This window comes from Anabrus simplex, chromosome 1 (genome assembly GCF_040414725.1).
Source record: "Anabrus simplex isolate iqAnaSimp1 chromosome 1, ASM4041472v1, whole genome shotgun sequence".
Classification (NCBI taxonomy): Eukaryota; Metazoa; Arthropoda; class Insecta; order Orthoptera; family Tettigoniidae; genus Anabrus; species Anabrus simplex.
This window is the reverse complement of record NC_090265.1, coordinates 653,358,676-653,382,943: the sequence shown is the minus strand read 5'-3', so window position 1 is coordinate 653,382,943 and position 24,268 is coordinate 653,358,676. Positions and strand designations below refer to the sequence as shown.

General features: G+C 39.1%; 1 protein-coding gene across 1 annotated transcript in view; it reads right to left on the bottom strand.

Annotated features, from left to right (window-relative positions):
* Positions 1-24,268, bottom strand: part of LOC136871695 (uncharacterized) — a 106,100-nt gene that overhangs the window by 6,329 nt on the left and 75,503 nt on the right. The window contains exons 5-6 of the mRNA XM_067145214.2: positions 6,735-6,938; positions 4,045-4,328 (exon numbers count right to left, since the gene is read on the bottom strand). Of these exons, the coding sequence (XP_067001315.2) occupies positions 4,045-4,328; positions 6,735-6,938 (488 nt within the window). The remainder of the gene's footprint in view (positions 1-4,044; positions 4,329-6,734; positions 6,939-24,268) is intronic.

Below are 24,268 nucleotides of genomic sequence, written 5' to 3'. Positions count from 1 at the left end.
TCCACTAGTGAGTTATTAAACTTTATTTTCTGCATCTTTGGTGTGTTTACAAATATACTCTGGAACAGAACATGTGTAGTAAAATGACTGCTATTTGTTTCACATTCAAAATACAGCACATTGTAGTGCTCCTTTGTAAACCATTGATTAGGCATCACATTCATCCTTAGTGCATGTGGAAGTAGAATGTACGGCACTGGCAGGCCACCTGGTACAGATCTTCACGTGATTAAACTCTTAAGGAGGACAGAACAAACAGAATTTTTCCATTGCAGTATAAGGAATGGCATGGTTTGAACAACAAAGAGTGATGAAAAGAGTAAAGAAGAGCCTTTGTTGCATTCTGCCACTGGAAGTAATGAAACTGTACCAGAGAATATTGTCAACATAGGTACAAATGCTGCCAAAACTATGAACTGGCTCCTTCACGGATAGAATTTTCTATCTTAATGTGGTGTTGTCCTGAAATGTTGATCAAGAATTTTGCTGATACAAAAGCAAGATGGAAAGCATTTAATTAATATCTAGCTCATCAGAAGGGTAATAGCGTATGACTTTATTGATAACACCAATGAGGTGTGTGCAACCAAGTCATCAGAGATATTGGCCTATGTACTATACATAGGTTTTGGCTGCATGCATTCATAATTGATAAAACAATATGTACTCAAAAATACAAATATTCGGGTGGGAAAGCTAACAAGAGCAAAATATGTATGTATGTATGGGAAACGGATGGAGAGCAGCAACTCATCATGTAAGCACGTGTGGAAGTTTGCATATCGATGGCCTAGTTCTAATACCAGACGTGACCATACTAGCGGAGCTGTTTTTCCTCCATCTTGTCGCTGATGAACACAACTTTGAAAGATCCTTGCACATGTTCGTTATGCACTTTGTCATGCGGAGTGACTCCCTCCGACCATCGCAACATCCGCATCTCTGTGATATGCATTCGCTGGTCATGCTTTTTCTGTCTTGTCAAACATTCGGAGCCATACATGAGGGCAGGCCAGAAAGTAGTTTTGTACACTTTGCCCTTTAATTTGACTGGCATCCACTTATCACATAGAACACCAGTAAGAGACCACCATTTCATCCAACCAACACTGATGCAGTGCTCGACATCTGCATCAATATTACCATCAGTTGCGATGACTGTTCCTAGATACTTGAACTTGTCAGTCTTCACCAGTGGTTCTCCAGCAAGAAAGACAGTGTTGTGTGGGCCCATTTGCCTCAGCTGTGCAAGGTTGAAGAACATATACTCTGGACATGCAGTCCATTGGAACAATTTTTGTTGTGTTCATTTTCCTATGCCTATGTGTAAAGAAAATCTAGAAACACAAAGCTCACATGTATAAATCCTTTTCTTATCCTTTCATAGTCACCAAAACCAGTTTGATTAATCATGAAAGATATTTGGCAGCTTTACAAATATGTAAAAAATATATATAATATTATAATTTTTTTATATTGTCAGTTATGGATTATTATCAGTCTGACAGTAAAGAATTCCCCATATGGTACTACAGCCCTGATGGGCCTTGGCCTACCAAGTGACTGCTACTCAGCTTTGAAGGCCTGTAGGTTATGAGATGACACACAGCCAGTGCAATGAATCTTCTCAGCTGCTATTCTTTGTTTTCTAGACGAGGTTCACTGTCTCGCTAGAAGAGATGGGCTGCCTCATCCACCAACTATACTGTACCGAATGTCTCCTTCTCTAGCAGAGCTGCCATTAAGGCATTTTATTTTATTATGTGTGCATGTTTCTAGAACCAAATCACTCAGCATATAGTACTGCTAGTGATGGTGGTAATTATTGTTTTAAGAAGAAGTACAACCAAATACACTAAAGGGAATATGTGCCACTTTGCAAGGTATCACAAGACATTGGTTGCCAGCTCACTTAGCAGGACAGCCTTAAAACTGAATGTAGTAGTGCACTATACACTATGAATTATGCCAAAAGTGTCAGGTTCCAAGTCATCTTTAATTAAAAAGTGGTTAGAGGAGTTTACCCATTTCATATCAGGTAAAATTATATTGTGTGACGTTTGCAGCAAAGAGGTGAGTTAAACTTGATTTATATTTCCCCCTAACGAGTTATTATCAATTTAGCAAAATAAACATGGTATTTTAATTGATGCCTATTAAAATACATCAAATTTAAGTATCCAAAAAATATTTTAGAAACTATTTGAGAGTCTATTTTAGACAGTTAAAATAACATTTAAGCACCTAAAAATCCAAGGTCTAGTTACCACTATTGCATGCTTTTTTGGTGATTGGAAGTGTAGTGTGTTGTCTGAATATGAAGAGAATAAACACAAAACCCAGTCCCTGAGCCAGAAGAATTAATTAGACATGATTAAAATCCCCAATCTACTCGAGAATGTAATCCGGGACCTTCTGAACTGAAAGCCTCAACACTGACCATTCAGCCAAGGATTCGGACAAAACGAGATCATTATTGAGTTCCATTATTTCTATCAATATTAACCTTCTTTCATGGAAAAACAAAGCAAAAATCATTATTTATTTTCATTATTTCTATCAATTTTAACATGCAACTTTCGCAGTTTCAATCTTGCTGCTTGATGTTTAAGTTCAGGCCGCCAGGTGCACCACTGTCAATGTGTATGGGAGAATACGGAAGTGTCCAGTATTGTCTCTACTGTAGTTGGTACAACTAGGCAACCACCCTCTATTAACACTAATCACAGAGGGAAAGGGAAGAGGTCCAATCCTTTGAAAAATGAAGCAATCGGCAAAAGAAAGGCAAGGGCCATGGAGATTGAAAATAAGAGACTCCCTAGGCCTTGGAAATAATACTTTTGGGGCTGGAAAAGAACAAGAGTTGACCTAGGGAGGTCAAATGAGAAAGATGCAAGTGAGGAGCCTGGCGCAAATAAGTGGAAGCAATGCCAGACTCAGCTAGGGGAAACGTGGTCACCAACCCACGCTCGCAAAATCAGAGCCTCCTGATCCCCCTTTCACTCAACTCTTATGACAGTGTGCGGATACTATGGATGTTTTCTACTGCCCCCACCCTCTAATGGAAATTAAGGAATATGCTAAAATATGCCATTACACAATTATACAGTCTAATGTGGAATCTAAACCACTGAAATTAGTCAGGATTTAAACTGTGGTCTCTTTGGAGAGTGACAATGTGACTAAAAAATCCACATCTAGTAAACCCCAGTTCAGCCCTCAAACTTATCTTCAGTTTACGCCAGAGTCAATAACTGACCCCAGTACCTTCTTTATAGCAACTTGGAAGCTTGCTATGCTAACCACAAGACACAGTACATGATCGCAAAAACTATACAGTTATAATTAACTGTCTTATGACATTTCTAGAAATGAATGGATAATTTTGAAGTCTCATATTTTCATTGCATAGCTTTATGTAATTATGATATAAGAGTAAATTGAAAATTAACTTCCGCTGTTTGATTACTCAGAAATATAGGAACAAAATGTATGTATCGGATAGTTCATAGTCACTCTGGTAGACCGCGCACAGGTTTACAAGTTTGTAAACCAGAACCTTGGCACAGTGACAGTTGCAAAATGACAAAGTTACTGAACAAGTGGTCACAGGAGAAGATCCAAACAGTGATCAACTTTCTTTGAGCAAAAATTACAATATCTATCAACATTCCCAGGACAGAGAATGATGTCTGTCTGACAAGTGTGGAAGTGGTTCTATGAATTTTTGGAGGCACGAATGACAGTGAAAGACTGTCCATCAACACCAGAGGCATTCATTAATTGGTGTTCAATGAACAGGCCACCACTTTCTATTGTCAAGGAAAGGAGACACTAATGTTATACTATGAGAAATGCTTTAAGAACTTTAGTGACTGTCTCGATGAATAAAGGAGTGATGTCGAAGGAAAATGGTCTTCTTTATCTTGATCTGTCTCTACTTTCTCACCTGCCAAACATTAGGGGAAACTTATTTCTTGACTTATCCTTGTATGAAAGAAAACTGGGTAAAATTGATTTCTAAGAAATACTAATCATCCTAACCTGTGAGTTCCATCCTTGGATGTGATAGATGAATTTACTCCTGCCAGCTGTGATAAATCTGACTTTTCATAGCTGAAGCCTTGAATAGCTGCAAGATGAAGTGGAGATTGATTGCTGGTGTCCGATTCTGCCCTTGTAAACTTGCCGTCCTTGGGCACAAGACGTGGTAGAGAGTAGACACTAGCTGTTCCAATACTGCTTGCAGACTTGGTCCGTGGCAGTTTATGTGGAAAGTTACTTGGTAATGGTGGCAAGTTTTCAGCTGCTATGGCACCTTTCTGCACCTGAAAGGCAGATCAATAATAATAATAATAATAATAATAATAATAATAATAATAATAATAATAATTGTTACTAGAGGCACGCGGCTGTGAGCTTGCATCCGGGAGATAGTAGGTTCGAATCCCACTACCGGCAGCCCTGAAGATGGTTTTCCGTGGTTTCCCATTTTCACACCAGGCAAATGCTGGGGCTGTAAAGGCCACGGCCGCTTCCTTCCAACTCCTAGGCCTTTCCTATCCCATCGTCGCCATAAGACCTATCTGTGTCTGTGCGACGTAAAGCCCCTAGCAAAAAAAAAAAAAGCTTGGTAACAGGTATTTTGAAGCCAGCCTCCTTCCTGTTTGCTTTATTTCTAATCTCGCCTTTCCTGGTCTTTTTGGTTCATTGTTCTGATGAATTTCATTTATCTTGACTGGATTTTGCTATTAGCCTTGTTATGTAGGGTACGCCAACGGCCATAGCTGTATTGAAACACTGGATCCCGTGAGATCTCCGAAGTTAAGCAACATTGGGCGTTGTCAAGATCTGAAAGGGTTGTCATGCGTTGTTGGTGGGAGGTAAGGGAATGGAGAAGCGGAAAGGAATTGGCGACCCTACCGTATGTAAACTCCGGCTCAGGCACACCTCTGCGAAGGTTCGGACCTGCCTTCGGGCAGAATACACCCTTATCTTACCATGTAGGGTACATTTTTCGCATTCATAGGTGAGAAATGAAATGAAGTAGTTATGAAACATGGTTAAATTTGCTTTCTGGTGTATTTTATTATCCCAGAGTAGATTTCTCACTTGAAAATAAAATTGAGAATCTTTCTGAGTCCTATTAAGTATTTCTTGGTTTATTGTGTTATCTTTTGAAATGATACTTCCAAGGTATTTGAAGTTAGGAACAGATTGTAACAGAGTTCCCTCCAGGAAAATATTTCAATCTGTGCCTTTCCTGTTGATAGTCACTTCAACAGTTTTTATTTTACTGATGTGTAGTTCAGAATCTTTAAACTTGTCATTCCAAAGATTTCATTTCTCCTGTAATTCTGCTTCATTTTCTCCCCAGATTAGAACAATATCTAGAAATATTAGAGTGTTAGGCTCTTTGTAATGTTCTTTGATGGATTTTATGATCCAATCCATGGGGATGATGAACAGGAGGATGATGACAAGGCACTTGCTTGCTGGACTCCTCTTTTGATTTCAAACCAATCTGATCTTCCATCCCCTTCTTGGACAAGGTTAAAATATTTTTGATAGAGCGTCTTTACTTTATCAATCAGAGGTTTTGCCATCTAATTCATAATGTATCTTCCTTGGACACTTCTGTAGCACACAAGGGAGAGTTTCATACTCTCGGCAGTAGACTGTGCCAGCAGAGCATACAAAAGAGAATGTACAGGTGAGACCATAGCATTCATTTTCAAACTGTTCTTCCATTCAGAGCTAGAAAGGCCTTCCTTCTTCATAGCCCATGTCATTGAAGTAGTGTACTGAGACGAAGGTTAAGTTTTGCTTGAGGAATTTCTAGACAACAGATTAATTGAGAGTAAGCTGAAAGATCTCATTTGCAGGGGAAACATGAATAACACCCTGCTTCTTCCAAGGTCTCATTTTAGTTTGAACTCAAGTCTGCATAGTCACAAGACTGAGATGAATATTGGTTTCTCTTCATTCTTATTACAGCCTGGGTTTTAACATCAGTTTTACCTCTTGAAGGATGTATTCTATGGTCATCATTTTTATAAACAACAGCAAACTGACTGTAACTTACTTTTATTATTTTCTCGCCAAAGAAAGACAAGGGCCATGAAGGGCGTGAAAATGAAAAACTCCCTAGGCCTTGAATGCTCTAATACCATTACATGTTACAAATATCATGTTATGGTCCGTATTGAAATGTACTTAAAGTACTTAAAGTACTTAATGTGCTCTAATACCATCGGGGTGGGAAAAGACCAAGAGTTGACCAAGGGAGGTTGGATAGGATAGAAGAAAGTGAGGAGCCTGGCACAAGTAAGTGGAAGGAATGCCAGGATTCAGCTGAGAGCCTCGTGGTCACCAACCCACGCTTGCCCCTGGGACCAAATATCTTCTCAATCATATCTATTTTCATAACAGACATTCCTGTTAACTGGCTGTAGTTTATGATATAACTCAAACTGCATAATGACTAGTATAATGTAAGCACTTCTGTGAAATGGGACGCTGATTCTGTTTTGGTCATATTTATGAAGTAAAACTATTTAGGCCTGGTGCGAGTGTTATTCAATACAGTGGAAGTTTCCCATGAGTGCAGTGCAGTGAGAAGGTGGGATAACATGACTACATAGCAGCCGCTTAGTTGGAGAATTCTGAGAAGCCTCTTGAGCCCAGAATGCTTTGCAATTGACACAAACAATAATGCTGTATGTAGATCTTACCTCAGCTATAGCCTTGGCTGTGTAGATGTCTTTAGCTGACCGTATGACAAGTGTCACCAAAATGATGTTCAAGATCCAGATAACAACTAGTCTGCTGCAGAACAGCACCATCACCATTGTAGGAAAGCTAATCAAGTCTTTAACTTCATTGGTAGGAATGGTACGGCTCTTCATGTTGAGGTAATTCAGCAGGTCTTCTATAGACTGTAACAGAGGTAATATCTATATTATACAATGTTATTGGTTTTACATTCCACTAACTAATTATTATTATTATTATTATTATTATTATTATTATTATTATTATTATTATTATTATTATTATTATTATTATTATTATTATTATTATTATTATTATTATTTCTTTCTTTCTTAATTTCTTTCTTTCTTTCTTCTCTCTTAATCTGGTTACCCTCCAGGGTTCATTTTCCCTCGGACTCAGTGAGGGATCCCACCTTTACCGCCTCAAGGGCAGTGTCCTGGAGCATGAGACTTTGGGTCGGGGACATATCTGGGGCAGCCTCACCTGCTATGCTGAACAGGGGCCTTGTGTGGGGGATGGGAAGATTGGAAAATGGATAGACAAAGAAGAGGGAAGGAAGCGGCCATGGCCTTAAGTTAGGTACCATCCCGGCATTTGCCTAAAAGAGAAGTGGTAACCCACGGAAAACCACTTCGAGGATGGCTGAGGTGAGAATCGAGCCCCTTCTACTCACTTGACTTCCCGAGGCTGATTGGACCCTGTTCCAGCCCTCATACCACTTTTCAAATTTCGTGGCAGAGCCAGCAATCAAACCCAGGCCTCCGGGAGTGGTACCATCCCCTCTCTCTTCACTAACCACTACACCGCAGAGGTGGACATCATCATCATCATCATCATCATCATCATTATTAAAAATACATCGCAGTTGAGAGATATCCCATTGGCAATGCTTGCATACAGTAGTACAACAGAATGAAAGCATAAATTATGTAACAACAACAAAAATATAACAAAGAAGTACATTAAAATGAGAAGAAAAACTTACTTACAAAATTGTATAAAACTATTTTAACCCTCCTAGTCAATACTATACATTTTACGTCCAATTAAGACGAAACTTCACACATAAATAGACATGTTTCGACCCGGCATTGGGTCATCCCCAGTAAGACATGTAGGCTTATAATGAATTTAAAACATAGGAAACACACAAAATGAAATGTGAGTAAAAATTTTTTAAAAAGCATGATGAAAGTTAAAAAAACTGTGAAATGTTGATCGTTAAAACAGTCTCGAGCTGGAGGTCTTTCTGTTTTGTTGTTTTTGTCTTCTGGCATGGTTCAAATGGTATCTGTATACTGTTGGCTTGGTTGTTGTGTTCCAACATGGGCTGTGTACAGTATATGCAGTGGCGGTGGGCTCTCAGGAGCACATGAGCACGTGAACATCTAGTTTTAATACATGTTTACGCATTCATGGATAATTTAAAATTTTCCTTTCTTTCGACCTGATTTCAACAATCGATCAAAAGCTGTCGGCTTATACGAAGCTCCGTTACACCAACAATTGTTAGTTTTGGCTGACAGTGCAGCGAGCACACTGGGTAATGCGCTATTGTGCTGAAGACTATACGCATGCGCAAAGCAGATGACGTCATGGTTTGTACACCGATATTCCCATTAGCGAGGAGCACGGTAAGGTACGTGCCTTGCTGTCTAGAGCCACCCACAAACCAGTGGCAGTATTACAGTTGATCACAAGGGTCCGCCACCTCCCCTACTGCGGTTAGCCACAGCCTCCCAGGAGCTACTATTGGATTACATTACCAGCAGATTTCGCTAGTAATTTTGAATAAGCATTTTCTAGCTCTTTGTGAACAGGTATTTGTAATTGCGGGAAGAAGTTTGCTTTACCTTGTGAGTGGAAAATATTTTCAAGTGAAATTTATTTGAGTGTTGTGTTTTGCTTCTCGTTTTGTGTGGTTTGTAACCATGGTATTCTTTGTGTAAGAGGAAATTAATTCAGTTCACGTAATTTTAACCAGCAAAATTTTAAACTTACAGGATAAGTTAGAAATTAAAAGGCTTGGATGGGACAGACCAGATTTGATTATCGAAAAAGTTACAAAAACTGACAAACGCGAGTATAGTTTAAGAGAGAAGTGTATGAAATACGCAAGTGGCTCTGTGTATGCAGATCTATGAATACACTTTTTTGTTTGCCTTGTTTATTGTTCAACAAAGAAAGAAGTTTATGGAATTCAGCTGGGTGCACAGACCTTGCTCATTTGAGTACAAAAATAAATAAACATGAAAATTCTCATGCACACAAAAATGCGAGTATTGAATTTCCTATGCTAGTGTTGTCTATAATTTCCAAGACGAGAATAATTAACATGTGATACAGTAGAACCATGATTAACCGAAATAATGTGGAGACTATTGGGGTCAATTCGGAAACAATCATTTTAAAAATCGACTGGTAAATGCGGTGCATATTATTTCTACGCTTCTCATCCTAGCCAGGTGAACTTCGTGCTATTTAAAAACCAAGAATAGTGCTCGTATCCTTCAATGTTCGCATTGCAGTAAAGTTATTATGAATTTTACTTTTGTTCTACACTAACACAGCAGTAGCATGCCGGCCTCTTACCCAGATGCCCCGGGTTCAATTGCCGCCCAGGTCAGGGATTTTTACCTGGATTTGAGGGCTGGTTCGAGGTCCATTCAGTCTACGTGATAACATTTGAGGAGCTATCTGACAGTGTGATGGTGGCCCCGGTCTAGAAAGCCAAGAATAACAGCCGAGAGAATTCGTCGTGCTGACAACACGACACCTCATAATCTGCAGGCCACCGGGCTGACCAGCGATCACTTGATAGGCCATGGGGTTTGGTTTTGCTCTACACTAACACCCAGGTGAACTTCATGCTATTTAAAAACCAAGAATAGTGCTCGCAGTGTAGTAAAGTTATTATTAATTTTACTTTTGTTTTACACTATCAGATTAGTCTAGTATAAAATTTATCCTCGGTTACAGGGGTTCTGCCATATTATTCATGAAAAAGGAACCGTACAAGGAAGTTTTAGTGAAGTGATTTACGTACCTACGTTACTTTTTTGCTGATTTGAGACATGAACAAAAATGTTGTTTTGAACACCCTAAAAATTTTGTCACGAGCCGCCACTGAGTATATGTATATGTATATGTATATGTATATGTATATGTATATGTATATGTATATGTATATGTATATGTATATGTATATGTATATGTATATGTATATGTATATGTATATGTATATGTATATCAGCCCATCTCATCATTGCCAAGAGACCTGTCTAAGTTAGAGCAACATTAAATCCAGACCTGTAGCAGGGCTGGGAGGACTATAATTTTCACCCTACTTAGCTCACATGCAATTAGTAAGATATTAAAATATATTAAAGTGACTGTGAGAACATATGGTTAGAGCCCTGCGTGGATATACAAAATAATATCCACATCCACTCCGCATCTGCACTTCCTTGATCCATACCCGCATCCACATCTGCGAATGGTTGTCCGCATCCGGAAAATTGTTATCTGTGGATATTGTAAATATTTAACTACAGTATATTACATCCAAGGTATTGAAATATATGGATGTGTTAACATAATACAACAGGACAGACACCTGGCACCAGGACCCCTACAGTCACAGGGTTATGAGGAATTTTCTCTTTCGACAACTACCGACATATTGAACTTTGTTCCTTCCATTAATTGTGGGCAGGAGCCAGTTAGACTCAGGTCACATTTACGGCTATATGGTCTGAAGGTTCTTGGTATATAACTATTCTCCCACACTAATGTCAAGGGATGGCTAACCACAAGCAAAAACAAGAGTATACCTGAGTGAAAATCAATAAACGTCATTATTTAGAAATTACGAGCAACCTTATCTGCACTGCTATACAGTTTGTATCCACCAAGGCACAAGACACTAACTTCGTGGATATTCACGGTTAAATCTGTGGATATCCGCATCTGTGCAGGGCTCTACATATGGTTTGCTTTTATGTATTCACCAGTTTCGTACGAAATTACAAAGTGCCCAAGTCCCACCACCCCCTCTCTCTTTCATTTCTGTCTTCCATCTGCTTCCATTGTTGGTGTCCTCACCTCCTCATTATTTTGGTATGTAGTTTTATTTGAAACAAGCTGATGTACCCGTTCTTCGCTACGGAATTCTACACTGTGTACAGAATTCTAGGTTAAGTAGTATACACGTTGTGAGTAAGACTGCATTAAATTGCATAGCTTTTAATGTTACCCCAGAAACGCGACGGGGAAGTCACGATACGTCTTTTCTCATGTGAAGACTGAGTTAGGGAATTTTCAGTGTAATGGCATCCCTACCATGTCACAATCAAGTTGGAGATTTTTCATTATGATAGTAGGCCCACTTGCCTGCTGCCAGTCAGAATCAAGTTGGACAGTTTTCATTATAATGGTAGACACCTGCCACCTGCCTTTTTTACATCCTCAGAAAGACTGTCTTTGTGCTTTTCCCAACTGAAGTCAACATAGGTCATTACAATGAAATCAGTAGGAATGTTGCAATTAAAAGCACTTTTAACGAATAGTACTACGCTGCCGATCTAACAGTCCAAAGTTACCGAGCTAGAATGACTAGGGTGCAGATAGCCATGAACACTCCTCTGCCACTAATCCTGTAAGTGTGCACACTGCTCATTCCAATGAGTGCCTCAGAGTAGGTGTCGAATAGCTGGAATTCTGTGATGACCCAGTGTGTTATGTAGCAGTAATATCAGAAAATTTATGAACCAGAGGAATGGCATACTAAAGATGAGAGTTATCTAAATCTCCAGCTACTTCCCGCCAATATTCAGGCAGGCTGTTATACTCCGAACACAGCAGTAATCCCATCTATTGGAGGTGAATGGCAGCAGAAGACATAAAGCAGATCACAACAAACAATGGTCAATGAAATGTTATTGTTGATCAGTTTTATGAGCTTTCTATATTGTAGGCCTTCGCATTTAGTTTTCTTCCGACTCTCTGATATTAGGATATCTACTGCAAAGTGAGTGCTCCTTCCTTTCATGACTCCCTCTTTTCTTATTCTTCAAGCAATCGTTGCTTTACTAATTTTTTCTCATTTTTATAATCAGCTACACAATCTTCCTTGTCGATATGGACCGATGGCCATGCATTTTTACACCTTAAGACAATCATGACAAAATCCATCACCAATTAACACGATTACACAATATTCTATGTCAGCAATGCTCATTGCAAATATGGACTAAACAACAAAAGTCTAAATTCATCTAAATTCATGAATTCCTCTTAAAACAATAATCACCATTCACCACCAATCTTGTCATAGTCGGTACAGTAAAGCTGAATAAGACAAAAATGATCAGAAATTGTATTCTCTCTAACGTTTGTTATGTAGGCCCTACTACTTTACGATAGGACCGATAACATAGGTGATTAAAAATTAAATTTTAGGTGCCTTCCCCTAAACTACCAGTTCAACCAGGGTGAATAAAATTATGTATAGCCTAGATTGTACTTCCTGGTGATTTTCATTAAATTCTGTTTCTCGCAGTTCGGCGGTGATATGGACATAGCAATAAAAATTGAAGTTAATGAATATCTCTGTTATCATAGCGGGTACAATAAAAATGTAAAAGACATAAATGATCGGAAATTAAATTTTATATAACTTTACTTATGTAGTACTTATAGATAGGACCACTAAGAACATAAATATTTGATAATTGAATTTTAGGCCTTTCCCTCAACTACCATTTCACTCAACGTGAATAAAATTATGGTATGACCTAGACTGTAGCGACTTATTCCCCGACTTTACATACCGGTACTGATTTTCGTTCAGTTCTCTTCACCCATTTTCTCATGATGTGTATATATGTGTACATACAGACCGACAGATAGACAGACAAGACAGAAATTACAGAAAATTAAAAAGTGCATTTCCTTGTTACTGTGGACACGATCGACACAGAAATACCATTCTTTTTAAATTCTGAGCAATGTACAGACAAAACTCTTATTTTATATATATAGATAATACTGTACTTGAATGACAAATCAGTCTGACCACCAACGTTAGACTTGTTTCATTTTTTGCATAATGACATTGTTTTAGCATATTCTTTAACTTGCCTCTGCTGACTGGTTTGGTTCTGCACACATGCGCCCATAAGAAGCCTCATTTCCTTTATAAAAATATTATATCTGTTTTACAAAAAAAGTCTGTATTTTAAATTTGATCGCTAGAACCTAGTCATTCTAAAAAATGACTGTATGATGTTTCTTATTATGGTTTAGTTCGGTATGATGATGCACCTTCTAAAATATCAGTTGATGAACACTTTGGAAGAGTTTGTGGACTCTCATGGAAGCTGGTGAACTACAGTTTAGGAACAAACATGAGAAACATTTTAAACAAGCTGTGTAGTGTATGTGAAGGTTCAACTCACTAAAATTTGTTTCCAGCTCAGTACTTCATTTACTTGAATCAGCTCTTCCAGGATTCAAACCAAGCCGTACTATCTCCTAGCATAGGCCATACAGCATAGCCAGGATTGACTGATGGGTGGTAAGTTATAGTTACAAAATGATGATGGGGCTGACGACTTAGATGTTAGGGCCTCTTTAAACAACAAACAACAAATGATGAACATAATAAAGGTGCTTGTTTGTGTTTGGTGTACGCATGCATGCGTGTTGTCATAAAGACATTAATACAAGTGAATTATGTTGATATTCAGTTTGCAGTATACTGCAAAATCTTACATTAAAATACAGAACGAGAACAATATGCTCAAGGTCAACAGTTTTACAGCGACTGGTACGTTCAGATTAAAATCTAAAATCTAACTTTTGAGGCTTCTTAGAAAATAGATTCAAGAGATCTGTTGGTTTTATAATTATGTCTCTGTGAATGTTCAAAAGAGTGAACCCACTGAGTCAACTTTCATGTATTTATTGTCAGCTTCTATTTATTTATATTTTTTAATCCCCCCCCCCCCGACTACACCCCTGCCATACTGCTACTGGACATGGCAAATGACCCAAGTAGGTAAACTGAACTATTTCAGCTCAAGAAATGTGCATGAAAATTTAGTAATCATAACAGTCAAAGTGCATGTATCTATGGCTCTTTACAAGCTTCAGGTGATATGATACTATCTATTAAATATACCACTCTTAGCCATTCTAGAATTAGTTTTCCAGCCAGATCCAGGCAAATTTTGGGATGGTAGGTACTCAAAACCTGAGGGAGAGTAACTTCCTTACCAGGAGGCATGATAGGTGAGCGATATCATCACTGGCTTTTCACCACGTTGGCTGTGGTTCAGATCCCTGCTAATGAATGTTGGATTTTTAAAGTGAAAAGTTGTGCTCTTATGGTTTGGATTCCATGTTAAACTGGAGATCTCAGATTATGGTCACAATGTCATTAGTCATGAAAAAATTGCAAGTTAGCTTAGTCTGCTTCATTACCTGTCCTCGACTCCATGGCTAAGTGGTTAGCGTGTTGACCTTTAGTCCAGGAGGTCCCAGGTTCGATTAACCTTAATTGGATAATTCCAATGGCTCAGGCTTCATCATCGATATTCATCATAATTAGGGCCCCATCCTCAGAGACGCGGAGGTCGCCTATATGGCATCAGCTCGAAAGACATGCACCAGACCTCTTCGTAGGCCACACACCGTTTATTTATTACCTATCCTAGCCCCAATTAATTTCAGATGTACTCACTGATACACCAAGGTAAACACTGCTATACACTGACAAAGGTTAGCAGAAAAGACTCCATACCATGGGACCCAGGATTGGAACGAAACAATAGACATAAACTTATTCTGTGTCAACAGCTGAATTTAGAAAGCCATGTTGTACATTGTCGGCATGTAAAAAATATAGCCTAAGGCTATCTGGTGACACATTTAATTAAAACTCAGCCATAGGACACTCAAAGAGATATCCGATTCTCTCTCCTCTGGTACAGCAAAACGGAATGTCGAAATTGACGGTAGCCAGTCTAAATGGTGACACTAGAACACTAGCTTAGACCATAAGATGATAATAATAATAATAATAATAATAATAATAATAATAATAATAATAATAATAATAATAATAATAATAATAATAATAATAATAATAATAATAATAATAATAATAATAATAATAATTGAACCGGGAGGTACACCTCTACGCCGTGCATTCATATTCAGCGCCTGATGAACTCCTCTATTGGAAAAACAGTGAAACTGAAACTACACCAACTTGGAACTTTACTCAGAAGATGTCACCACAGAAATATGATGTAATTTTGATATTGTACTGTTTCCTAACCTGAGTGAATTTCCACTTGTTTTGTTTGACATTCATCAAGAAGTTTGGACATTCTTCCACAGAGGATACCACTAAAAACTACGTGAATGCACCCTGGTGCGAGGTATAAGAAGTTATCATTCAAAGAAGTTTTGTATTGATAAGTTTTTTCTGATTGATGTTCATTTATTTTTGGGTTGGCAATATTTCCTTTTTATTTCTGCCAGTTTTGAATCTAGCCAATCCTAAATTTCAGTAATTAATTTTCAACCTATCACAGTCTTCTTCTTCTTCTTCTTCTTCTTCTTCTATTTTGAGTGTAACTTTTAAATTGACCAATAAAATTGAGAGGGTGTGGCTGATTTATTCGTGAAAGATCTTGAACCTTCCCTGAGGGTTTATAAACTGCGGCTTTGCCCGTCTCTTGGCCACTTGATCGTCATCTTATTGAGTGTGTGTGTCTAAGCAGGAGGCGGGCGGCCTCTTTCATCAGTCAGCAGTACATCTACAAGGTAATGGCCACATAACATCTTTCTTTCTTGGTACCTCCGCAGTTTAACCCGAGGGAAAGGTCCGAATCTTTAACTATGTAACCAACTTTTCTAAAATGTAAATCTTCTTTCGGCTAATGTAAAAACTTCGTAAACTCTTTAACTGGAAATCGGGGATAGAGAGTGAATTACCCTCTCGAGGTCCGTTTCATCTTGGTCTGAGGTGAATACGTTTATAACCGTTTTTCATTCTGTAATGTGGTAAATTACTTCCTATACGAGTCACCTCAGTAGTTTGAGAATAGCCCCTGTTTCACCAGCCTAGTGCCCTTTAGGTTTTTAAGTTTTCACTATCTTGGAGCACTTCAATTTTTGTTTTGGGCCATCTACTTAACCTTTTCTTTTCCACAAAGGCCCTGTAGGTTGGGTACTAGATACCCCTGTATAACATTACCTTTCAATTTGTAAGTTGTGCCTTGATGGCGAGTGATGGTAATTTTCTGATATTGCCTTGAATAGGCTAGAAGAAACTGAGAGCCTGTTAGCTCTTTTTCAATTTTGTGATTGTAACGAGTGCCTCTGGAAGGCTAGACATTGTATTTTGGGAGCAAGTGCTCCAAGAATTAGGGGGATTTCTGCCCTTGAGTAAATTTGTGCTCTTTGTAAATTTGAGCCTGTAGCTCAGGAAATGGAAAGCTAGGGGCTTAAAGCCCAAGGTGTTAAGGTTCTGAATCTTGGATTTTTTCCCAATCTTGTTTAATGTTTGCTACTTGAACCTGTAAAAATTGTTAAATTTTGAATTCTGAAAATATAACCTTCAGTTTAAGCTTTTATTTAATTTTGACATTGTAGTTAGACCCATTCACCCCAGCACCTTCTTTAACCTCTTTCTGCTCCATGGGTAACCCCGTAACAATGATAATAATAATAATAATAATAATAATAATAATAATAATAATAATAATAATAATAATAATAATAATAATAATAATAGTTCGACACCCATTGTCGGCAGCTCTGAAGATGGTTTTCCGTGGTTTCTAGTTTTCACACCAGGCAAATTTTGAGGGTTTATCTTAAGGCCACGGTCACTTCCTTCCCACGTAAAGCAAATCGTATAATAATAATAATAATAATAATAATAATAATAATAATAATAATAATAATAATAATAATAATAATAATAATAATAATAATAATGGCGGCATGTGGCCTCCGGAAAGGCCTGGTGCAGGGCTTTCGAGCTGACGCCGTACAGGCGACCCGCACGTCTGTGAGGATAAGGCCTTACTTATGATGAATTGTAATGGTAAAGACGGCACAAACACCTAGCCTCCGAGCCATAGGATTTTTATTATTTATTTATTTATTTTATTATTATTTTTTTTGTTGGTGGCTTTACGTTGCACCGACACAGACAGGTCTTATGGCGACGATGGGATAGGAAAGGCCGAGGAGTTGGAAGGAAGCGTCCGTGGCCTTAGTTAAGGTACAGCCCCAGCATTTGCCTGGTGTGAAAATGGGAAACCACGGAAAACCATCTTCAGGGCTGCCGACAGCGGGATTCGAACGCACTATCTCCCGGATGCAAGCTCACAGCCGGGCGCTCCTAACCGCACGGCCAACTCGCCCGGTCCATAGGAATTAACTTACGAAAGTTAAAATCCCCGAGCGGCCACGAATAGAACCCGGAACCTTTATGTATCTCGGGTTATCAGCCCGAAAGCCGGTTTGATCCTCCACAGGCGAGTGCCCTCTGCTTCTTTCGTATACCTTCTACTTCTTTTAAAAATCGCCATCTGTCAGTAAATTTTAACTCGTAATCGCGAACATCGAAGGTTCACCTTGATGAATAACATTATCAGTTATAACTTAAAATCCAATGAAAGTATTTATTAAACCACCTATTTTACAAATACCTTCATTGGATTTTAAGTTATAACAACTTTCAGTACGGTTAAAACATGAGGTTTATGACATGTAATAACATTATCAGCCATCACTTATTTCAGGTCATCGCTGTTCGTTGCTTACGTATCATACTTTCAAATACCTCACCACTTGGCCGATTTAAGCCCGAAGACGTGGCTGTAAAACCACCGTACTGCAACATACACGAATTCAAGAGTTTATTTCAGTGAACACTGTGATCGCAAATCAAAAGAGGCACCTTGAATTGTTTCTTAACGAAGAGCTGGCAGTAGGTCCAGTAAAAAATTACTGTGTAAGAAAATTAACTAGTGTAATGAAACATAGATTTCTTCTTTGTCATCGTAAAATGCCTTCTATAGACTACGTCTGATTTAACATGCCAAATTGAAGGAAGTTTGTTGTAACTAGCTGTAACCCACTAATGTTAAAATCCAGGGGGTTCTGGCATCCGGGATCTGTCATGCACTGATTTGGAATATGCCCCAACGAAAATTTTGGGGCTACAGAGCTGATCGTCACAATAAGACCTATCTGGGTCGGTGCTGCGTAACGCAAAACTATTTTTTTTAAAAAAAAGGGTAGCGGTTGTGGCCTTAATTAAGGTACGGCCCCAGTATTTGTCTGGTGTGAAAATGGGAAACCACGGAAACCATTTTAGGGCTACTGCGTTCCTGTAGTGGCTGGTAGTATCGAAGAACACAAACCAGAATAATTAGCTAGAAGCGGCTAAAACAACCAACCCAACCTGGAATCAAATTCGCGGCTCTTTGAACCGAAATCATTCGACCGATGTGGTGTGATTACTGCTTTAAGGGTAAAACAACTAGATTATCAATCCAGTAATTAATTACGGGCTTATTAGGCCCCATTTGACATACGGCATTTGCAACTCAAACTTGTAACCTTGAATGAGAAGAACCAAAGCAATCTCATACTCTCATCAACTGTGATCTATTAGACCAAGTTTTGAAAAGAGATTATTATTATTATTATTATTATTATTATTATTATTATTATTATTATTATTATTATTATTATTATTATTATTATTATTATTATTTCCAGCTCCATGACTAAATGATTAGCATGCTGGCCTTTGTTCCAATAGGTCCCGGGTATGCCTTTGCCGGCTAGATGTAGTGTTTACAGTGCACTGTCTTCTGGTGTGGACTAGAATAAATTTCTTACGTTCATTGAGCTGTCTCAGTCTCATCCTTGGCTTTGACAATATGAAAGTGACCGAGGTATGAGCGATTCCTTATGCAGCCAGTCGCTGTTATGAATGATGTGAAAAAATCGCTCACAGTGTCGGTCGGTGCATGCATTTCGGTGGGCTTGGCAGATTGATGTGTAACAGCAATTTCTGGCTCAGTGAGGAAAGCAACGGGAAACTACTTCACTCCTTATTTCCCTAGTATGCCTCTTGAGTGACACCTAGGCTATCTATGGCAGCTGTTGGTTTAATAAATACTTTCATTGGATTTTAAGTTATAACTAATAATGTTATTCATCAAGGTGAACCTTCGATGTTCGCGATTACGAGTTAGAATTTACTGACAGAGTGGCGATTTTTTTTTTTTTTTTTTAGAAGGTATACGAAAGAAGCAGAGGGCACTAAAATACCCGCTTGTATTCTCGACTACAGTCCTGATGACGATGGGATAGAAAAGGGCTAGGAGGGGGAAGGAAGTGGCCATGGCCTTAAATAAGGTACATCCTGGTGTGAAAATGGGAAACCACGGAAAACCATCCTCAGGGCTGCCGATAGAGAAGTTTGAATCTACTATCTCCCGAATGCAAGCTGGAAAAAAAAAAAAAAAACCAGTAGCGAATACATTCCTTCGCGTAGGGTTGGGTCATTAAAGGCCGTGTCCAGCTCCGTGGCTAAATGGTTAACGTGCTGGTCTTTAGTCACAAGAATCCCGGGTTCGGCAGGGTCGGGAATTTTAAACATAATTGGTTAATTTTGCTGACACGGGGGTGGGGGTGGGTGGAGACCTATGTGTCGTCTTTGTCATCATTTCATCCTCATCACGAAGCGCAGGTCGCCTACGGGTGTCAAATCAAAAGACCTGCATCTTGGCGAGCCGAACTTGTCCTCGGTTACTCCCGGCACTAAAAGCCATTTCATTAAAGGCCGTAAAACTTTGCCAGGGAAGAAGAAGAACAGCTGTGAAAGTCATAGAGAGATATCAGTCAGAAATCCTTTGAAATGTCCTCCTATTGTCTGAAGCAAATATTCGCGGTTTAAGTTTAAAGACCTGCAACAACACGGGTACGAGATAAAGATGAGTCATGTGCATCTGGGTTAAGTTAGTTTGTAATGGCGTCATTGTATGTGACGTGCCATGATTGATCGTTGATAAAACAATTAAATTCCTGTCTTATTCTTCTCTCCTTGAAGATAATGTCATTTCGTCGGTTACGTGAATTTAAAGAAAATCTTGATAACATTGTTTCGCAATATAAAAACAAAGTTGTTCGTGAAACTAATCGTTCCTTGTGTTGAGAAGATGATGTTTTCTTTTTAAACGATAATGACGATAGTCTATTTTCAACGAAAACGTATTAGTATGTCCATCCATCAATGTACGGGTCAATGACTAAATGGTTAGGGTGCTGGTCTTTGGCCTAGGAGGTCCCGGATCCGATAGTTGAATTCCGATGGCTCATCATAGGTAGGGGCCCAATCCTCATAGACGAGCAGGTCGCCTATACGGCGTCAACTCTTTTCGGAGACCACACGCCATTCATTTCATTCATGTAATTTCGGCCAGTTAAGGACCACGTAATTTCAACTATCTCCTTCGTCAGGCTTTAACATTTACCCAGTATTCCCGCATTCATTGCTGGTGTTGCTCCTTTCTTCTTCGGTCCATGCCTTCTCTGTTTTCAGCTTCGGCTTCTCTTGGAAACTCGTGTGGTATTGAAGTTTCTTCTTAGTGGGTTGCGGTCCTGTAGGCCCTATATAATCATGTGTGATGCCCACCTCTCGTAGGTCTTTTTCTACCTCCCTGAACCAGGCCCGTTTTGTCTTCTTATCTTGAAAGTAGGAGACCTTGCAGGGCCACACACCATTATTATTATTATTATTATTATTATTATTATTATTATTATTATTATTATTATTATTATTATTATTATTATTATGTTCGGCTCCATGGCTAAATGGTTAGCGTGCTGACCTTTGGTCACAGGGGCCCCGGGTTCGATTCCCAGCGGGGTCGATCATTTTAACTATAATTGGTTAATTCCCCCTGGCACGGGGACTGGGTGAATGTGCCGTCTTCATCATCATTTCATCCTCATCACGACGCGCAGGTCACCTACGGGAGTCAGATCAAAAGACCTGCACCAGACCTCTCCGGAGGCCACACGCCATTATTATTATTATTATTATTATTATTATTATTATTATTATTATTATTATTATTATTATTATTATTATTATTATCCAACACTGATCTGCATTTAGGGCTGTCACCCAGGTAGCACATATCGTATCAACTGTTTACTAGAGATCACGAACGCTACTTGCGAACGAACATTTCCGAAGTTAAAACTGTTGAAACAGCCATCTAGAGGCGGCAAACTATCGATAGTAATCGCCATCGATATTTTCCGATATTATGAGCTCTACTATCGATAGTAATCGATAGTTTTCAAAAAGTGGAGCGAATCCTATCATTATGCATGCAAATAGAACATTCATTGAACACAATCCACAAAAGAATTCAGTAGAAATTACAACTATTTCATGCTATGTAATTTCTGAAATTCAAATCAGAATCACTCGTAAATCTCTTTAGTGGCACGTCCGAGAAATTCTCGTTCAGCTGCAGTGTTCATTTTGCGATCGCCCGACATTTTCTCGGGTATAGTAATATATTTGGAAAACTGTTATACAGCATTCTCAACGGATGGCAGGAGAGTTTTCAGTTGCTTTCGTGAAGCCTTTGGCCTAAAATTTGCCTTATCTTCTCTCGCCTATAAGTTACACAATCTGTGACTCACCAGCTGACAAGGTAAACAGAAATGGCGAGCGCGAAAAGGAAGAAATGTTTGTCTGATGACAAAATAAGAGACTTGCCTACATCAAAGATGAATCTCTAAATGATATTGGTGATTCTGATAGTACTGATAATGATTTGTCGCATGATGACCTGTTTCTTCTAATGATTGTGAGGAAGATATTTTGTCGGAAACGATGGTGATAGGAGATGCAGAACATACATTCGTGTGGAAAAAAAAAATGTAAGCCTGTAAATACTGAACAATCTAATATAATTCCATTTACGGGATATTCTGGGGTAGATGTTGTATTACAGTGTTACCGGAGGTGAGTGCGATTGACAGTTCCGAACCTTTTCCACACTCATTGCACTATCGATAGTTTTCCGCCTCTACAGCCATCGATCTTCGGTGACACAAGAACGACTGAATTCATTTGCCATTATGGTAGCTGAATACGGCATTTTGCAAACGATAGACTTCAAAGATGTTCTGAAAGATTTTACCAGAAATGTACTCTTCTATTAGTTTATTAAAATCCATATTTTAATGTTTTTGTTTAGTCATATTCAGTAATAAGTCTAATCTACATAAATAAAATGATACGTAAGCAATGAAAAGCGATTACCTTAAATAAGTGATGGATGATAATGTTATTCATCAAGGTGAACCTTCGATGTTCGCGATTACGAGTTAAAACTTATCGACAGAATTGCGATTTCTCTACCCACTTCAAATGTTTGCCTGATACGGTACTTCGTTTTTGTCTCAGATTTAGTAGGCCTATACACAAGTTGAAAGTGGTTTCAGTTCAGTTTTGTCTTGTTTTTAACATCACCGGAAAACGGCTTGACAGAATTTCTTGAACATCAGTATTTAAGTCCAGGGGTATCCGGAGAGTGCAGTAGGCTGTACTGTCGTGCAGAGGGGCATTTAAATTGCAAAAATTGGAGGAAACTTCACGTTTATAAGTTTGATGCCATCTTTAAGTTGTGTTTTACAATACTTTTCTCGTTTTGTTACAGATGAAGTACATTTATTTCAGTTTCAAGTTTGTTAATTTATAAATTTAAAGTTTTTAGTCTGTCGAACCTAATGCAAGAGCAATAAATCTAAAACAAGCCTGAAAACGAAAACATTGAATGAATAGTAGAATATTTATTTTTGTATTTATTTACTTATTAATTTGTTTATTTAATCCATTTTTCCTCTAGCCCCCACCCCAACGGAATCGGCGAGGGATCCCACGTCTACCGCCTCAAGGACAATGTCCTAGACCGTGAGACATTGGGTCGGGGATACAACTGGAAAGGAGGGCTAGGACCTCACCCAGGTGGCCTCACCTGCTGTGCTGAACAGAGGCCTTGTGGGGGATAGCAAGATTGGAAGGGATAGGCAAGGAAGAGGAAAAGAAGCGGTCGTGGCCTTAAGTTAGATACTATCCCGGCATGTACTTGGAGGAGAAGTAGGAAACGAACAAAAGTCGCTTCGAGGATGGCTGAGGTAGGAATCGAAACCCCTCTACTCAGCTGACCTCTCGAGGCTGAGTGGATCCCATTTTTCAAATTTTGTGGCAGAGCTGGGAATGAAATCCGGGCCTCCGGGGGTGGCAGAGGCAGACGAATAGGTATTATTTGTCAGGTATATTCTGCTATTAATTTAGTCATTTCGAAGCATTTCTTGGATTTATTGATCTTGCATTGGTTTTGGCAGACTGAAAAACTTCAAAGTTATAACTGATATTACAAGAGTTTCAAAAACAATGGTACAATTTTAAGAGTTTTCCACTATTAATATAACTTCCAAACGTTTCAGTTCGTCGAATACGAATTTAATACTTAGAGCACTATAAAATACCTGTAAAAGAGAACATTTTAATTCATATTTTATAGTGTTCTAAGTGTTACATTCGTGTTTGACAGACTGAAAAACTTGTAAGTTATACTGAGTCGACACTGAAAGAGGATGACTTCATTCCTAACAAATTTGCTACTATTTTGCTAAAGAAAATACTGATTTGTCCGCCTCTGTGGTGTAGTGGTTAGTGTGATTTGCTGCCACCCCCGGAGGTCCGGGTTCGATTCCCGGCTCTGCCACGAAATTTGAAAAGTGGTACGAGGGCTGGAACGGGGTCCACTCAGCCTCGGGAGGTCAACTGAGTAGAGGTGGGTTCGATTCCCATCTCAGCCATCCTGGAAGTGGTTTTCCGTGATTTCCCACTTCTCCTCCAGGCAAATGCCGGGATGGTACCTAACTTAAGGCCATGGCCGCTTACTTCCCTCTTCCTTGTCTATCCCTTCCAATCATCCCATCCCCCATCCAGGCCCCTGTTCAGCATTGCAGGTGAGGCCGCCTGGGCGAGGTACTGGTCATCCTCCCCAGTTGTATCCCCCGGCCCAAAGTCTCACGCTCCAGGACACTGTCCATGAGGAGGTAGAGGTGGGATCCCTCGCTGAGTCCGAGGGAAAAGCCAACCCTGGAGGTAAAACAGATTAAGAAGAAGAAGAAGAAGAAGAAGAAAAATACTGATTTATTTTTTGTTTGTTTCGATTTTCCTGAGTAATCGACGTGGATAACGGTACAGCACTTTGATTTTCTCTTTCAATATATTGGGCCAACATCCTTTCCGCACGCAAGGTAACTGCAAAATTTATACCGCTTGCGATGATCTATTATTATCCTTTTCCAAATAGCGTTATAGCGGAAACACGTAAAGTGAGATCGCACATAACGA